This window comes from Tachypleus tridentatus, chromosome 8, assembly GCF_004210375.1.
Source record: "Tachypleus tridentatus isolate NWPU-2018 chromosome 8, ASM421037v1, whole genome shotgun sequence".
Lineage (NCBI taxonomy): Eukaryota > Metazoa > Arthropoda > Merostomata > Xiphosura > Limulidae > Tachypleus > Tachypleus tridentatus.
The window spans coordinates 12,456,787-12,476,762 of record NC_134832.1 but is presented as its reverse complement, the minus strand read 5'-3'; the positions used below and the strand labels follow the sequence as shown (position 1 = coordinate 12,476,762).

The 19,976-nt window shown below is 35.4% G+C and overlaps 1 protein-coding gene across 2 annotated transcripts in view; it reads left to right on the top strand.

The window, feature by feature from the left end:
- LOC143258536 (quinone oxidoreductase-like protein 1) overlaps positions 1 to 19,976 on the top strand; it is a 54,152-nt gene that overhangs the window by 18,997 nt on the left and 15,179 nt on the right. For both annotated transcript variants that reach the window (XM_076517654.1, XM_076517655.1), the window contains exon 5: positions 14,459 to 14,640. In XM_076517654.1, coding sequence (XP_076373769.1) covers positions 14,459 to 14,640 — 182 coding nt within the window. The remainder of the gene's footprint in view (positions 1 to 14,458; positions 14,641 to 19,976) is intronic.

Genomic DNA, 19,976 nt, shown 5'->3' with positions numbered 1-19,976 from the left:
AAATCTCTCTGTGCCTCCAAAAAAATTGTTCTCAAAGCATATGACAAGTTTTTTGACCTCTATGGTTAAAAAAGTTGATGAATCAACGTCAACACCCATTTCTGTCCATAACATACATTCCAGCAAACCACAAGGTCCACTTCCTTTGGTTCTGAGTACGGTTCAAGTCCTCAGGCACTGGAATCCTCTTCCAACAATAAAGACCTGCCAAATCAACCCAGGGCAGGATCCATGGAGGCCGAAAGACCTCCTTCGAATAAAGACAATAAAGAAAAAAGACATGGTCATAAACAGAAGGGCTCTCCACCCAATTCGCCTACACATAAGTAAAAATGGCTGTCTTCATACAATGGAACTGTCAAGGTTTATATTCTAATCTAGATGACGTCAAAGCACTTATTGCTTCCTACTATCCTGTATGTCTTACCCTACAGAAAACATTTCTGAAACCTGTCGATACAGTCACCTTTTGGTAGTTTTCTTTGTACAGAAATGACAGGCTGTGTGATGGATGAGTGCATGGAGGGGTGGCACTGTTGGTTGATCAGCATGTGCTCACACTATATTTACCACTCGACACACCCTTGGAGGCCGTTGCCATCCATGTTTCTTTGGGTCATACCATCATTGTTTGTTCTCTCCACCTGTCGTGTGGAGACATCTATGAACACTCAGACCTTGATGCTCTCATTGAGCAGTTGCCATCTCCATTTTTAATCGTAGGGGACTTTAATAGACATCATCCCCTGGGGAAGTGCTGATCTTGATGAAAGGGGTTGCTCCGTAGAGCGTATGCTCTCTGATCAAAACCTTTCGCTTTTCAGTAGCAGTTCTTTTACTTATTTTCATGCACCTAGTCAGTCCTTGACTGCTATTGATCTCTCAGTTTGCTCCTCTTCACTAGTCTCCCATTTTTCATGGAAGGTTGGCACTAACCCAAGATGCAATGATAATTTTCCTATAATCATGAGAGAGACTGGCTGTGGTCGATGCCACCTGACCCACGTGCCCAAATGGAAGCTGGATCAGGCAAACTGGACCTCTTTCACTACTCTCGCAGAACTTGATCCTGTCATCATCTGTAAGCCATCAATAGACGATTGTGTGGCAGCAGTAACTGACTGTATTATGCAAGCAGCTGCTCAATGTATTTCTAAAACCTCAACACGTTTTCCACTATATTCTTGTCCATGGTTGAATCCTGCCTGTCACATGGCATGGAAGGCTCAAAAATAGGCCTGAAATACTTTTTGTAGGTATCCCACACACTCACACTTCATTGCTTTCCAGCAGGCCTGTGCATATGCTCAGTGGGTAAGACGTCAAAGTCAGAAGGACTGTTGGATTAAGTTCACAACCAGCATATCTTCTACCACCAGTCCCAAAGTCATATGGGACAAGATTTGAAAGGTCAGTGGGCAATATAATTCTGTCCCCCTCTCCATCATGCTCTCTGATGGCCAAGAAGTAGCTGATACATGGAGCATCACCGATACTTTAGGTGAAAGGTTTTACCGGGTATCTGGCACTTCTGCTTTTTCTTCCACCTTCTTAGCCATCAAGACTCGGGCAGAGCAATCATTTCTTTTCTTTCGAGCTGATTGTCTCTATGACTATAATCGTCACTTTACGCTGCTGTAATTCAAACTGGTCCTTCATCGGTCTGGCAGTACATTCGTTGGACCTGATGATGTACACTATGAAATGCTGCACCATCTATCTCCTGCTTCTCCTGCTATTCTTCTGATTGTTTTTAACCAGATCTGGCAGAAGATTATTTTTTCTGGTGCCAGGCTATTTATCATACCTTTTTCTAAGCCTGGGAAGGATCTCAAGATTTCTTTAATATACTGTTCAATTGCTTTGATGAGCTGTCTCTGTAAGACCTTAGAGAGGATGGTTAGTGCTCCTTATGTTTAGTTCCTGGAATGAAACAACTTCCTCTCGCCCACCCAGTGCGAGTTCTGATGACAGCACTCCATCATGGACCATTTGATTCGACTTGAAACGTCAATCAGTGAAACCTTTCTCAAACTGCAACATCTTTTATCAATACTCTTTGACATTGAGAAGGCTTATCATACAACATGGAGGTATGGCATTTTGTGAGACTGCCATGTATGTATATATGGGTTATGTGGCCATTTGCCCATTTTTATTAAAATTTTTTAATGGACAGGAGATTCCAAGTTCATTTTGGTTCGACACTTTCCCATTCTTTTTCTGCAGAAATTTGGAATCACTCAGGGCTGTGTTTTGAGTGTCACACTTTTCAGTATAAAGATTAATGTCATCACTGAACAACTCCCTCTTACTGTTGCAAATGAGCTTTATGTCGATGACTTCCACATCTTGTGTCAGTCGTCGAACATGAGTTTTATTGAACAACAGCTACAGACTGCTCTCAATTGTTTACTGAAGTGGACCACAGCAAACAGCTTTAACTTCTCTCTCTCAAGCCATTTGCATGGACTTTTGCTGCCAACCCTGATTCTGAACTCCGTATGAGTGAAGTTGTGCTGCCTGTGGTCCCTGAGATGAAGTTGTTGGGGCTTACTTTTGACCATAAGCTGGCCTTCATACCACACATCAAGCAGCTACTGGTCAAATGTACAAAAGCACTGAACATCCTTCGTGTTCTCTCTTCCACCACTTCTATGCTGAAGATATATCGTGCTATTATTCAATTGAAACTCGACTATGGATCGCTGTGTTTTGGCTCTCTCAGAACCTCGGTTTAAAGATGCTGGACACTGTTCATCATCAGGAACTTCAGTTCTGACCCTGGGCTTTGTGCACCTCCCTATTTCAGAGCTTATACACAGAGTATCATGATCCTTCTATGCACCTCTGCCATTTGCAACTGTCTTTACTGTATGCTTCGAAACTTCGTTCCTTACCAAATCATCCCACCAGGGGTTGTGTTTTCCTTTCTCAGTGGGCCGTGTTTTTTCAGAACAGACAATCTGCCATTGCTCCTTTTGGCCTTCATATAAAGGCACAGTTGGATGAATTGGGTGTGTCCTTGGATGTGTCCAGTTCCCAAATAAGGCATATCGTTTAAGTCATCTGACAAAAAGCAGGCACTCTCAATTAGAAATACTGTATGTTATTAGTTGAAAACCTTTCAAACCATCCTTTCATTCTTATTTATACAGATGGTTTGAAGGCAGGTGACTGTGTGGGTTTTGTCATGGTTTTATGTGGTTCAGTGGTTGTGCGTGAATCTCCTCTACAGCTTCTTTGTTCACTGCTGAACTGTATGCCATTTCTCTTGCCATGGACCACATAGAAGCTAAACAGTACTCAAACTGCACTATTTATACTGACTCACTTAGTTCTCTACTGGCCATGGAATTGCTTCATGTTAGTTCTCACTCTGTTCTTGCCAATATTCAAAGCCGACTGGCCAATTTCTCTTTAACATCTACTTCTATCCAGATTTTCTGGATACCAGGCCATGTTGGTATTCACGAGAATGGGCTCGCCAATACTGCAGCTAAATCTGTATGTTCTGGCACTCTCACTGCTGTGCCCATTCCATACATGGACTTTGGTCCTTTATTCAAGGGTCAGCTCTATGCCAGTTGGCAGTCGACTTGGAGTGACCAACGTGAAAACAAAGCTTTTCCAAATAAAACCATCTATTGGACTTTGGCTATCTTGCTTCCCTAAGGATCGAAAAGAGGAAGTTCTTCCAACTAGACTACGTATTGGTCACAGTTTTTTAACTCGTCTTCTTTATCTGGGACTGATGCACCAATGTGTTGTCTATGTGACACTTGGGTTACAATAAGCCACATTTTACTTTCTTGCCATCTATACAGCACCATTTTAAACATGTTTTGTCCCAAGGTTTATCTGTAATGTTAGATAATGTTATTGGTGATGGTGACACTGTCCACCTTGGTAATGTTTTTAGTTTTTCAAAGGCTATTACTCTTTTTAATGCTTTTTAAGTTGTTTTTTAATTTATATATTAGACCTTTTTTAATGTGATTACCTTTTAAGAATCAAAGTACATCTAGTTCAATTTGAAATTAGAAAATGACCGTAACATCAAATAATTCGAAACCAGGACTGAAAAGGCCAACTCCAGGTGACTAATGCTGCTGTTTGAACTACCCATTAGTCATTTGGGTGAATTACAATTATTAAAATTTTGCTACAAGTCTTTTAAAACTTGTATTACTTTACTTTCTGAAAATGGCCATAATGTCAAATAACTTGAAACCAGGACTGGAAAGGCCAACTTCACATGACTAATGCTGATTTTTGAACTAACCTTTTAGTCATTCTGGTGAGTTATGATAATTACAGTTATGCTACAGAAAGTCCTTTACAACTTGTATTACTGTAGTTTTTCTCTTACCGGTGTAGACTAGATTTAAAATTTGGATTTAATGCTATTTATGTTTTTAATTGAAAAATTAAACTTTGTCTTGTTTTACCTTAATTTCCTTGTATGCATTTTATTAATTTTGCTTTAATTTTAAATTTTTATCAGATGTTTGGTGCAGATAGCCTTGTTGCTTTGTTCCATAAAACACCAAACCAACCAACCAACTTGAGTTGTGTGCATTATGGAACCTTTTTATAATATTGTTAATATTTAAATTACTTATTGTAACTTTGACTAATCTAAATAGATCTTTATTGTTACATTTTATTAACTTTGATAATAATAACTAAAGAATAAACATGTAAAACAAAAGATAAATTACCTATTCAAGCATTATTTTTTTTTGTGTGTGCAGCTGGTGACACTTAACCACACTTTTTTTTATACAAATGGTAGAAATGTACTGATTATTCTTTTATTTAAATAATGCACCAAAGAACATATAATAATAACATGCAAACATCAGACAATACCTTTTAACAATTGCAATTTTCTGGCTTATTAACAATGTGACAAGAACTGTTAGAAGTTAATCCAGGCTAGTCATTACCTTTCCTGTTGGAATGAATTGTGTATTCACAGAGAAATTCTCAATTCAGAAAACAGTATAACATAATACATTGTTTGATAGATTAAATTTTGGTTTTCTATTGATTATATATAATATAGAATTAAATGCAAGAGAGAACTGTCAACAAAAACTCGCAAAAAAAGAGGATGTTTCAAGAGGGGTATGATTTTCAGTTTGATGGCTCTGTAACCATATTGAAGGTTTTAAGAATTATGGTTTGTCTGAGCAATGATACTTTTATAATGAGTAATTTATGTGTAATTTCATACTTATCAGAGGGATGATGAATAAAACAGAGAAGAGGAGAAGCCTAGAGAAAATGTCGTACAAAACTTGTATACTATTAAAATGTAAATTATTAGCTAACAGTTTTTACTATACCAAATATACTCTTCAAAAAAAGAAATGCAAAAGGTATGTTTTTATTATTTTAAAGAGAAATATATGTAATAACGTTACAAGCTCAGAGTATGTGATGTTACACGTGTTAAGGCACTGATTGTCAGACCAAAATGATCATAAAAGTTGTGCACTTTGAAAACGGAGGAAAACATCAGATTTTTTGCCAAAATGCATTTGTGTCCAATAAATTTGTTTGAGAGATCTGCATGTTCTGCAAGTGCAACATGTGCAAAATCCCTATAAAAGTGACGGGTTTTCGGTTTCCATAGCTTAGTGTTAAGCCACAGACACGCAATACAGTTACGCCAAGACTGACTGAAGCACAACGCAACAACGCCATTGGTCGCTTGGAAGCAGGCGAATCTCCATCAGATGTTGCCAGAGCTGTGAATGTCCACCCAAGCACCATCACAAGGCTATGGAATCGTCACCAACAACATGGATCAACTTGTGACCGTCCACGATCTGGCAGACCTCGTGTGACCACGCTCGCACAAGATCGCTACATCCGGTTACGTCACCTTCGGGATAGGACCACCACTGCGACGTCTACTGCCTCAACCATACCAGGGCTGCGTAGGATTTCCGATCAGACCGTACGCAACCGTCGATGAGATTCTTTGGCCCCATGTGCAACCCATCATGGTGAACGTCAATGACGTTTTTCAACATGACAACGCCCGTCCTCACACAGCCCGACTCACCACTGTCTTCTTGAGACACCACAACATCAACGTACTTCCATGGCCCTCCAGATCACCAGATGTAAACCCCATCGAACATCTTTGGGACGAGTTGGACCCACGTCTGCGACGGCGACAACCTCAACCGCAGACTCTACCTCAGCTTGCAGCAGCTTTGCAGGCTGAGTGGACAGCCATTCCACAGGATGTGATTCGTCATCTCATCGCTTCCATGGGCAGGAGATGCCAAGCAGTTATTGATGCTCACAGGGGGGCATACTCGTTATTGACGTTGAGTGACGTTAAACTTCACCTGGTGAGTGTGGACTTCGCCTTTGCAGACTTTGGATGTTCAGCAGTGAATGTGCAAAGTTTCACACATGTCATACAGAACTACCCGGAATAAACTTGTTAACTATATGTCTCAAATTTTGCCTTTTGCGTTTCTTTTTTTGAAGAGTATAGTATAATGCAAATAAAAGATAGATTAATAAAATTATTAATGTAAGTCACTAAAACCTCATGGTATGTGCAGTAATTAATGTCTGGGTGAATAGGGTTAAGGCCAAGAAGGTTATATATTTGTTAAAGTACCAAATTAATATTTATTAGTTTTCATTTATTTACCAATTAAAACATTTAAAACATTGATTCTATAGTGTTAGTAACAGCAGGTTTGTTTATATTCTAATTTGAGCACTAGACCTAATACAAAAATGTAACTTACAATAACCTTAGCTGAAAAACTGCTTAGTAAATTTTATTTTGCTTTTTTGTTACAACTCTGTATCATAAAACTTCTGAACTAAACTATTTTGCTTTTATATCAATAAAATTATTAAAAATAAAGATTAAAAAATAATCCTTTCTAACAAATCAACATGAATATTGAGCATTCAACATAAACACCATAGTTAGCTGAAGAAAAATCAGGTGATGTGTTTCTAAATGATGATTTATATTGTTGAGCATTACCAAAAGAAGGAGAGTGAAAGTGTTTTTGACAGAGTGACATGTGGAATAAGCCTTTTATAGTTAGTGAGTAGATCAACTCTAATTTATTTTTATATTATTAAAATATCAATTTTCAGTGTGAAGCAGAACTTGAAATTAGGAACAAGTTGGCAAATGAATTGGCAAATATGATGCAGATTTTACATTATTGGTTTCAAACATTGTATGTCGTTATTTCTAAACTTGATAAACATATATGATCTTAACATTTAGATACAATATGTAGAAAATACATTTGGTATGAGAAAGAAAATGTGAGTGGGATGTATTGGACAGTTTTACCTACAAACTTGCTGATTACTGATGTTGCCTTATCCAATATCAGAACACTTAAAACACTAGGAGGATGTGTTCACCAATGGTTACTTTCTTTATGCTTAGGTGATTATTTTCATTCATGATCAGTAAACTTCTGCTTTTTTAGTGAGAAGAAATTTATCATAATTGCTTGACAACACATGAAATCTGACACCTTTAATATATGTGAGAATAATAATAAAAATAATTTTTGAAAAAGTGATATATGAATCATATTAAAAATAAAAGTAAAACAAAAAAAATGTTTCTGTATGTTTTTATTAGCATCCTCAGTGATGAATTACATTGTAAATGCTTTATGAACTTCAAAGATATAGTAGTTTCATCAAGGGTACCTTATTTCTGCTAACATACATAGTTATTTTTGTTCAGTTGTGCCCTCTACTTGCAAACTTTTATAGCATACTACAAGACATTTATTCTCATACACCCCTCAGTACATATAGTTTAACTGATTCTTACATACAAACTATCATGCAACAAATTTCCACCAGTAGAAGTACCACACACCCATGTGACTCTCTATGGGCCTGGCATGGCCAGGTGATTTAGGTGCTCAACTCATCATCTGAGGGTTGTGGGTTTGAATCCCCATTATCCTACCTTTCTCCAAGTCTGGGAAGGATCCCAAGATTTCTTTAAACTTGTCCAATACTTTGTTGAGTTGTCTCTGTAAGATCTCAGAGATGATGGTTAATGCTCATTTTGTTTGGTTCCTTTAATCAAACAACCTCGTCTCGCCCACCTTGTGTGGATTCCGATGATAGTGCTCCACTATAGACCACCTGATTTGACTTGAAACATCAATCAGAGAAGGCTTGTGATACAACATGGAGGTATGGCATTTTGCAAGGCCTCCATATATATATGAATTATGTGGCAATTTGCCCATTTTTATTAAAAAAATTTTAATGGACAGGAGATTCTGAGTTTGTGTGGGTTTGATGCTATCCTGTTCTTTTCTACAGGAACTTGGAGTCCCTCAGGGCTATGTTCTGAGTGTCACACTTTTCATTTTTCAGTATAAAAATTAATGCCATCACTGAATAACTCCCTCATACAGAGACAAAAAAAGATGTAATTTCCTAAGTCATATTGAAATGAATCATGCAAAAATTCAAATATCAATTTCAAATTTTTAAATTCGGAGAAGTGTGATTGAAATTTTTGAGATAGTTTTTTGATTCCTTTTACCTAGAGATTATCTCTAGCTACAGAGAAATCATAGTCATTATTTTCTAGAAAACTATTCATCTTTGCAAAATGTATCAAATCTTTCTTTTGTAATTGTTCTGCAAGGAGGTTTAGCTTTAACTGAAATTCAGGAATAGACTGTGGTTGCTCGCTTACTGTTTTACCTCTTCCCTGAAGCTTTGTATTCAAATTATTCAAGTGAGCCATCATGTCACACAGAAAGTGCAAATCACACTGCAATGACAATGTTTAAATTTCAGGGAAATTTTCAACCTTACCATTTTCAACAAGATACTCTCTTATGTGAGGAAATAAGGAAGTATATCATTTCAAGACTTTTCTTCTACTTAACCATTTTACATTTGCAAAATCAGTAAGATCATCAAAAGTACAGTCACTGTTTTTCTTCAAAGATTCAACAAACTGTTGATGGGTGAAAGAACTTCTACTTCCAATCTAATAGAACAATTTTTATAATGATATCCATCAAATTTTTCAATTCATCACTTTTAGACATCTGAGCACATAAATTTTCCTGATGCAAGATGCAATGGAAAGATGGCAGCATGGACTTCACATTATTTTCAATTAAATGCTGCTTCAAAAGAGACACAAATACTAATTTTGTCCCTATTATGGCAGGAGCACCATCTGTTGTGACAGAAACCAGTTAAACTCCAGATTGAATTTTTTTGACATTTCAAGAAATTTTTCAAAGATGTTTTTTCCATATGTTCGATCTTGTAATCCATAAAGGCCAAGCATTTCTTCCCTCACTTGAAGATCTGAAGTTACTTATCGAACCCAAAAAAGTTATTCAAAGATTTTATTTCTATTAGTTGTTGAGCATGTGGAAACAGAATATTGGTATCCTGTCATCAATCTCCCTTATCTATATGAATGACCCAAGCTTCTCCAAGTCTCACATATTACTTTTTTTTATCTGTGTTGATCTTTTTTTACTGGGATTGTAGATGTCCAGTTTGTTTGTAGTTGGCCCCTATCTGCAGTTTGCCTTAGCAGTGGAGCCATACCACTATTGAGATTTGTAGTGCACAAGTTTCAAACACTGCAGTTGTTTTCTTAGGACATGCATAGGCTTAATATGAGTTGTGACGTTAGCATATGTTTTTTTCATCCCATTCCTTCCACTGTACTGTGCACACACCATTCCATGGACAACTGGTTATTGCTACCATCATCTCATCATTTGTTAGAACCTAACATTCTGATTCTGCTTTCAGATACAACCAAAACAGGTTTCCCTTTTGGGACTGTGACATCCATTCTTGCTTAATTTAGTATGCCACCAGTATTGGTATTTTTTGTCATCTCATCTCTCATTTGGGATCAGCTGCCTTTCATCCTGGTAAAAGTTATAGAATAGGATAACCCACTTTTACTTACCTCTTCCACTACAGAGATGGTTCATTTTCTTCTGAGAGTGTGGGCATCTTTTGAATACTTCATGCCTTTGGGATAAAAACACAAACAATTATTTTTTTGGTTTTTAAGCAACCAGAGATCTATTTCCTGCTTTCACCTGTTTCCTTAGTTGGGATCATTTTTTGATCTTGAATGGTTGTTAACTCAGAACACTACTACAATTTGGGTTCTTCTACAGTTTATTCTCTTATTTATTCTTGAGGGATTGAGTACATATACCAACAGTAAGGAATTTCCTACACAATGTTTTCATCCTTCCTGCTCTTCAACAAGCAAGACCTCATGGTCTAGGCTTCTAAAGGGATAAATTGTCAGTCCTCACTCTGATGATTCTCTGGTGGTGTCTTATGTTTCACATTGAGGAGGCACTTGGTCCATGGCTCCTTATTTTTGAATTTTGGACATCCTTTCTAGGAACTAGTCTTATCATCCTTTTAGAGTGCCATGTTCCATGGATGATGCCTGTAGTAACAGATCTGTTGTCTCAATCCAAACAGGTTCTCCTCACAAAATAGATATTGCAATGCAAGATTCATTTGTGTTAACTGTCACTGGATCACCCAGCTGCTGATAATTTCATCTCCAGTACATCAACTTTGGGCCTTTGCAATAGACACTTATCTACTTCAGTGGGGTTATAATATATGATTTATTTCCAATCCATTGTCAGATACTGTTGATCACACCAAATTGATGGCAACACCCAGGTTTCTGCTTCTGCAATACCTTCTGATGTGTCCAACTCTTCCACTTTTTTTTATTCTCTCTGTGGAGGCAGCCATAGTTGAATATGGTACACCTGGTTATCCAGACTTCTGGTATAGAGGTTATGCTGTCATTTTCATGGGATTGGCATATAATTTCTGAGGTTTACACATATCTATCTCAGTTTCTGTTTAGTCTAAAAGTAACTTTTTTTTCCAAAGGTAATGATCTGCATATTGGCATTGTTGTGATAAGAGGAGGTTAAACTTTTTCAATCGGTGATGTCAACCATGACTTGTTTTTTGTCTTGGCTCTTTGTCAGAAGTTACTTTTGTTTGCCACAATCACCATTATTTATGCTGTTCTTATTGACTACTCTTCAGTTATCAGAACTACATATTTTTTGAGCACCCAGTACTCTTCAGATTCTTGATATCATTTTGAGTAATTGGTGCCATTTCATTTACCTAACAAGTAGATTGTTACATGTTCTTTCTTTACATCTGTTTTTGACCTGACTCTTATACTTCATGTATCCACTTTACATGCAGGTTTAGTTTTTATGGCTGCTGACTTATGAACATCCCCAGTCAGAGTAATTTCTTCTCTTTGTCTATAGACCATTTTCTATTTCTCTGTGTATCCTCAGAACAGTACTTTTTCCCCTACATTCTTTCAGTTGGGAAAGGGGTTCAGTCCTTTTCTCCTATTCATCTTCTCATTCTTTCTCTCTGTGTACAGTCAGATTTTAATCTTGATTATGTTCAGTGAAGATTTTAAATGTTTTGCTGTTTGCACTCAAATCTTTAGAAATATGAGACAGCACTTTACTCTGAACTCTCTTTGAAAGTGAGGTATCTGCTGTGAATCGTATCTAAAGGGCTTTTTCTCTGTCCTTAGAAGTCTAATTCAAATGAGGCTGGAGGTCAGTGTGCAGACTGATATATGGACCTATCCAATACCTTTATATCACATTATTTGCTTGATCTGGCAGTCTCTTCTTTCAAGAGTTTTTGTCAACTACATCTAGCTGTCTTAACTCTTTTTGCTAGATTATACACTGGAGTGAGTATTTTTATTTCTACCTTTCAGGGTACCTTATCTTCTTTTCACAGGATCCAATTGTAACAAATGTTCCTCAGAGAGGTGTACTCTTATCAATCCAATTCCAAACTAGCAACCACTATTTCAAAATGCATTATACAGGTTGCAAGAGGCTTTGTAGAAATGAGATGTTCCATAAGACCACCTTGGAGCTGGCCAAATGGTATTACCATACTATGCTAGATTACCACTCTTGGATCACCATAAATAAAGCTAAAGGGGATCCTGCTAGTCATTGGATTGAATAAATCAGAAGTGATTTGCTTTTAAAAATTTATTGAATCTGATCTACCTATTGCACTGTTTCTTTGGTGAGCATGGCATATGTGATCCTGTCATTCTGAGCTAAGGTATTGCCCTTTAAGCTTCTTCAGATGGAGGTGAAGATTTGTCTGCTCTGGTGTTGCTTATTTTCTCATCATTATTCCAGTGGTACAAAATGCATCATTCTTTGGCTAAAGGTTGGGATCCACTCAAAGTTATATCTATATATAATATTGTAGTCCACTTGCCCTAGCCACCAACATGGGGTATACGGACCATGACCCCTTACTTTCAACCCTGATTAGTGGAATCACGGCTGTGTAGTTGAGACTGGTCCATACTAATTATCGCTTAAGTATAATTCCATCCCTGATACAAGAACTAAGTCCTGTGAAAAAACATACCTTTTCTGGATGTAGTGCAGATTCCTGACTCGGGTATCACTCTTGGTACATCCATTATCTATGCAGATGCTTTCTATATAAATAATGCTTTCACTAGCCCTTCTACCTTTTTAGTGTGAGTTATAGTTATAAGTGGCAGCAGAGGTAAGTCTGTTTTGTAAGTTAACATTTTCCTAAATTAAAAATGTATTTCCAAAAATGCCTCCACTAACATTTTCCCACCCTTTCTCCCCAACAAGAGTTGGTGTTAAAGACTAGGATGATATTAGTCTTAGAAAATGTGATAACATTATCTGAACGAGTTGTTTATATACATTACCAAGATCATATAAATGTTATATTTGTACAACACCCAACATTTTCTCATGATTTTGAACAATATTGATTTTTTTGCTGAGGCCTTATAATCCTATTAAGATGGGCACCTGTATTTTACTGAACCATGTAACCACCATGCAAAAAATGGTGGTATACATACTATAACTCTGAACATACTTTTTGAATTTTCAGAGAATTTGGTAACCTTTCAGTAAAGCTTTCTGTTTAGTTATATAATGTCAAATTGTTGACTGCTGCAAGTGTTAAGTGAATTTCGTTTACCTGGTCCTTAAAATCTCCTAAATGAATAACAATTGTTTTATTTTTTTTCTCTGAAAAAATACTTTTTTATGATATCTATTATTTACTTTTCCTTAATTGTATATACATATCAAAGTTAATTATACAATTTCAAATTTACTAAGCTTCACAAAATAATTTGGTAAACACTTCGTAAACAGTACAAGTACATTGTACACAAAAAATCAGAAGATTTAATGAATTAGTTCTTTTAAAGATCTGTCTCTGAATTTACTGAGTCAGTCTGACTAGTCTGAGTGCAAGATAATTTTTATATTGAGAATAAAAATACAGTAATTCATTTTTGGCAGGTATGTATAGATAGCTGTTTCAAATGGCTTGCGTGATAATTTTTAGTTTCATTATTGAGCAGCTAATACAATTGGTTAACCTATTTATAATTTAATTAAAAGGCCATTTAAGTAATACTGCTTTTTAGCCATTCTATTGTAATGCTTAATAAATTTTTTGTTTTGTAAAATCAATATTTGAAGACACATGAATTTATATTTGAAGAAGCAACTTAGTCAAAACAAAAGTGAGAACTAACACAGAGGCAGTTTATATTTGCAAAGATCATACAGGTCACACATTTTATTCATGATTTATGATATATGTTATGATCTAAACTTTGGTTTCATTGCTTACTGGCAGAAGGATTATTACTCAAGTGAGTATGAACTGCAGCAATAACTCCATAAAATAAAATAGATGTGAAAAAGTTAAGAGTTGAAACTTTGAAGATAAGGAGATCATTAATACAGAGAATGTGATCCATTCAAAGATGAAGAAAAAAGTATTGTTCATTTTATCTAATACTCTTCAACTCTTATTATTTTCCTTACATTGTTGATTTTACTGCATTTAGAATTATGATAAAGAAAATAACAGATAATGTTCAAAATTTTAGCAAAAGGTTAGAAATAAAAAAAAAAGATTTTAAGATGTACTATAGGTTATCCAAATGAAATATAAAAAATGTAAGATGAAAAGAAATATTTTAATTATTAACTTGAAAATAATGTTTCACTCAGACTAGTCAGAGTAATGCAGTAAAAGTTTTGGAAATTCACAAGCTAGTCTTTAGACAAATTCAGAGTTAAAATAAATGTTGGTTATCCACTGTGATATTGCTCCATTGAACTGAGACCATGCATATAGTGTCAAACAACATTTGAATGACAAGAAATTTCTTGGAAACTAGAAAACTCTTTGAGTAAAGTTTATGATAGCATAAAAAATTATAAGATTCCTTATCACTTTTCACTGTTGGATAGCAAAAACTTATGACAAGTAAAATTGAATATTAATTTCTTTGTATTCGGTTTTGCAGTAAAAAAGCCAGATCGTGTAAGTTTTGTTGATGCTGCAGGCTGTATTGGAGATGCAGTAAAAGCTTATACTGCTCTTCATTACTTAGGACGTATGACAGGTGGAGATACTATTCTAATCATGGATGGAGCCACTTCATTTGGTAGTCTTGCTATTCAGCTAGCCTATCACTGGGGAGCAAAGGTTAGAATTCTGTATAGTTGCTATGTTTAATAATATTTTAAATTAGACCTAATGTTATATTCTGGAATTTTTGTCTCTTTTTCACTTCTTCAGTGTGATAAATAAGTTACAAAGCAATTAAAATTGGCATCTAAAGAATAGTTCAAATATAGTGACATTTTACAAATTCACCATTGTTAACTCAGTACTCTTAAGATATTGAAACTAATGTTCTACAAAGGAGGATTGAATTTTGTTGTCACTTTCCAGCATATATCAATATTTGGGTGGTCAGTAATATGCTTTTGATCTCCACTCTGGACATAGAATTTACTTATTGCAATCTAGACAAAGGTTTTTCATAACATAACCATAACTTTGATTATGACATGAACTTAACTAAATTTTGAATATAATTAAGTAAAACCTTTAAGTATTTTTATGATCAATGCATGCCAATGAAATTAGAATAAAAATTTAGACTGTAGTTCCAAGTTTTATATCATCTGAATTTTAACTCCTTTATTTTGAGAAAAAAAAACCTTTAAAAAAATCTCAAACTTCAATTATCTTATCCAGTGATTCACAAATTTATAAAGTCTGAACTTTATTCTGCTATTCATTCAGAAGGTTGTAGAAGTTATGCAAATTAAATTTGAAAACTGTAAGATGGAAAAAAAATATTTTTATATATAACATGAAAAGCACCTTGCATCCAAATATTTCAACCTGAAAGCAAGTAACTACAATATATAAGTAACACATTTTATGGAAGTACTTGATAAAAATAACCTCATTCTTGGTATGCAAAATATTTGTAATATCTAACAAAATCTCATTTGTCTTAAACATATGTTAAGAAAGCTCAGAGTTATCATAAATAAGGTTGAGTGCTATACTGTCTTTATAAAGGAACTGGAATACAAAGCCAACAAAAACTTTAAGCATTACACAAAATAAAACTTAAGTAAGTGAGAATGTTTTGCTTTTGTAATTTAAAAGAAAATCTGAAAACAATTATACTAAAGGTGCACAAAAACATTATTGTTTTCTTGAATAAATGTGATAAATAAATGGTGGATATTCTAAATAATTTACTAATTTTTAAATCTTGGGATAACAATCCTATTGCAGAGGGACATATAAAAACATAATTTAAGCAATGGATTCATTCAACAGGAATCAGTGTTTAATGATGAACAGTAGAACAACTGCAACAACAACAAAAATTTCACATGTGTATACAGTAACAAACCTTTATTCTTAAATGTTTCAGGATATACCTATTCCGTTTTAAGCAACCTATATTAAACACAATACAATATTAGGTACAAAAATTTATAAAGTTCAAACATTTTGCAAAGAGTAATTAAAATACAGAATAAAAGGATAAAGGAAATTAAAAGAGAAATTTAGACAGTAGGCTTAGATCATATATAATAAATTTTATTTAGCTAAAATATCAATATTGAATGATTCAAATGAGATAACTTTTAAATATGTATTCAAGATGGGGTGGTAGTTGATTTCCCTAATATAACTTTTACTGAAATAAAAAGAAACTTACTGAATTGAAGCTTTTTTTTTCCTAAGGCAATACACATCTTTACACACAAAGCTATCTGCCCTGTGTATTCTCCTTAGAAATTTGCATGTCACTAGCCTTTAGGCATCTATCATCTGATCTCATGAGTTTTATCATGAATTGCACTACTGCATAATGACTTTATTATGCAGGAAAAGCTCTCCAGCAAAAGCAACACAATTTTGAATGCAGAAGAGTGGTCCTAACATTCCAGGGACAAGTGAAATACACTTTACTTATATGTTGGAGAGTGAGAATGAATGTTTATAATTCCAGATTGGATGTGTTCTGTTCCCTTTAGTTGTGTATGGTGTTTGAGCCTGTGATGTTGCCTTCCAGTCTTCTTGAGATGGAGGTTTATCCACTTCAGTGTTGCTTACTTTCTTATCGTGATATCAGTGGGTCAAAATGCATCACTCTATGACTACAAGTTGGGATCCAATCAATAGTATATACATCTGTGACATTGTGGTCCAACAGCCTAGCCACCAATGTGGGATATAAAGACCAAGAACCCTTAGTTTCAACCAAATGCCTGGTTGGGGCTGGCTTATTATTATAATAACTTACATATAGTTCCACCCACAATACCGGAATTACATTCACGATGAAGAGCATACCTCTTCTGGATGTAGTGCAGTTCCCCAATAGTAGGTCGACTGTCTGTTGACACATCCATGATTTATACAGATAAAAACATAATTTAAGCAATGGATTCATTCAACAGGAATCAGTGTTTAATGATGAACAGTAGAACAACTGCAAAACATCTATATGAAGGATGTTTTCACCAGCCCATCCACATTGTTGGTGTTTGGTTTTGCTCTCTACTACCCAGTAGTCCTGTTTTTGCCTTATTTTCTTCACCACACTTCACCTCTCCTCTTTATGTCTCAAGTCTGAGGCACTCTTCTGTGCTCTAAAGAATTTTGTGGGTGATTCTCATTCTCTCTTCTTTCTCATTGTAGCCATTACACTTCTGCTGTTCCCTGCTCACTTGTTTCTGGTTTTTGGGTAGGGATACTCTCCTATCACAAGTTTAACTTCTTTCTTCCCTTCTATAAGTGTTTAGACTAGCCTCTTTCTTTGCTCTGTCATCAATCCTCACTTTTGTACTTTGTTTCCACACTGTTCCCAGTTTTACCCTCCATCAGTGTATCTTGCCTTAATCCCTTGTACCCCAGTTTTATCTTCTATCTGGTATTAGACTCATTGAGCTTGTTTGTGTTGTTTTTGTCATGTCGAGCCTCATGGGTGCCCTTTTTTTATGATTTGAGCTTCTGTGGTCATACTAGTCATACTTTTACATCCACACAGGGTTTTTTTCTGTTGTTTTACTCATGGATTTTCTGTTCAATTCCATCCCCATTTTTATGTCGATGCCAATCTTGTTTCCTTTTTTCCTTTCATTCCCATATGCCATGTGCTATTGAACATATAGTCACCAAAACTTGTACCTATCCTATTCATTCTTCATTGTAGGTTTAATGTTTGTTGACCATGGCATCATGGGGTATGCTTATTCCTTTGGGTCAAACACACATGCATCTCCTCATCTGGCCATTGCATGACCAAAGGGATGCCTCCTGTGATTCTTTGACCTTAGTAGTTCTGTTTCTTCCTCTCTTCTAGTACTTTAAGGGTGGCTGGACTGATCCGGTATCACAACGTGAAATCCATTGTTTCCACTCAAATTGGACCTACACCTCTTTACCTGTGCTTACCACTCTTATTGAGGATTATCTGTGAATGACAGTTTTACATATGATATATGAACACAGAACAAATCTCCTTTCCATATCCACATGCTTGAAGTCCCTGAAGACCATCAAGCATACCATTATTCCCTTACTAGTAGATCATTTTTTTAATTTCCATTTCAAAAATTTCTTGGATTTTCTGAAATTAACCACCATGTGAGAAATCTGATTCAGAAATTTTGCTTTCAAACCCTAGACCTTCCTTCTTGAGTCAGTTCTTAATGGGTTGATCTTATCTGCCATGTACCAGGTACTATGAAATGTGTTGTTGACTGTCTATTAAGAAATAGACTGTGTCCTGCCCACACATGGTCTCTTCTTTCCCAATTGTTGGGGATGCTCTCATAAGAATTTCATTAATTGTTACCTAGTCAACCCTCTCACTTTATGCTTCACTTCTTCTTATCACCTGTTGTCCATTTTGTGGCCCTGGTTATCACTGCCTGGTTTGGTCTTAATGGTCACCCACCTTCCAGTCTTTATTTTAAGTCTTGGCCTTGACTCAAGACACTTTTTGTTGTTTTCTCTTGATAGTACCCTTCTGGCATGTTCAACTGGAGTTTCCTCTTCTAAGCCATCTAACAACCCAATCCCCCTTTTTCCCTGCCACTTACATACTCTATTACTTCAGCATCTCCTATCTCCTTCCATCACAGGAACTTGTTCTTCCACATTTATGCTTGGATTAGTCTAGCCCATTGCCTGTTGAACCAGACTATCTCATATGGTTGTTCCTTCCTTTCCCATTCTGAGCATCATTTTATCTGGTCCTTCTATCTACATAATGGGCATGGTTTTCAACACTGGTCTATTCATCACCATCTTCCTAATCATTCTACTTTGCCAGTTATTGGATGGCCTTGTCTCCAACATTTTGTTTTTCTCACTACTGCAAGGTGTTTCTACCCCTGTTCTCACCATCTTATTCTTCCTTCTGTATCTGTAGACACACTTGTCTTGTTCACATGCTCAGCGTGGACCTCAGTGTCATCTTGCATGTTATTACCTGTGTCTCTTTGATTCATTGGTAACTTGCAGTTTTTACTGTTTTCTCTTCAGATATATTCTTCTTACTTCTCCCTTAGGATCACTATCATTCCAATTTTTATGCTAATGACTCATCCTGTACTAATGCTCAAGATATTTTTTTCTATAAAGAGTAATCACTCCCAGAATTCTATCAATTTGAGCAATTTTAATGTTTTTACAAAGTGCAGGAGTAACATTTTGCTAAAAAAGTAATTTAACTAATTATGAATTACATTATTATTTCAAATAAGGAAATATGACACAGGATTAATCCTCCTCTGTAGACTCAACACCAGGGAACAATCTTGTAACTGCTTTGTGCTTGTTAATTGTTGTATACTATAAATTTTAATAAGTTTGCATATATTTAAAGAAGTTTGGCAGATTATCATTAAATGTAACAAGGCTTTGGAGCACAAAATATCACATTTTTAAAGTAAAGGTTTGTTCATGCATTTTTTCTTTTCAAATGTTTACAATTCCAGATGCAAAGTAATTTTGATTTTATGATTAAAAGCATCTTTATGCATCAGAAAATTGCCAAATTTTAGTTGTGAAATTTGTAACCTCCTAATAAAATCCAGATAAATATCATACTTTTTTTTTTTAGAAAAACTTTATATTTTGTGTTATTTTCTCTATCTTTTATCTGTACAGTATAATTTATCTAATGTATTAGTAATTAAGTTAAATTACTGCTTTACTGTTATTTTATAATTACTTTATAATGGGTGCTGGAATGCCAACTTCAGGAGGTCATTTAATTTACCTTAACCCCAAGTGGTAGTAGCTTATTTTGTGTCTTTTTTACTTTGGAGAGTGGCCACTCTTCCACAACTGTTATTTTTATGAACTACACTATATGCGACTCGTAAGAGAAGTTAAGACTGACAGACTGTGTATTCTCACTACAGTGTGGGTCCTACTTCTGCAGTCACTTCCAAAACCTAGGGCACATTTTATATCCCACATTATAGCCTATA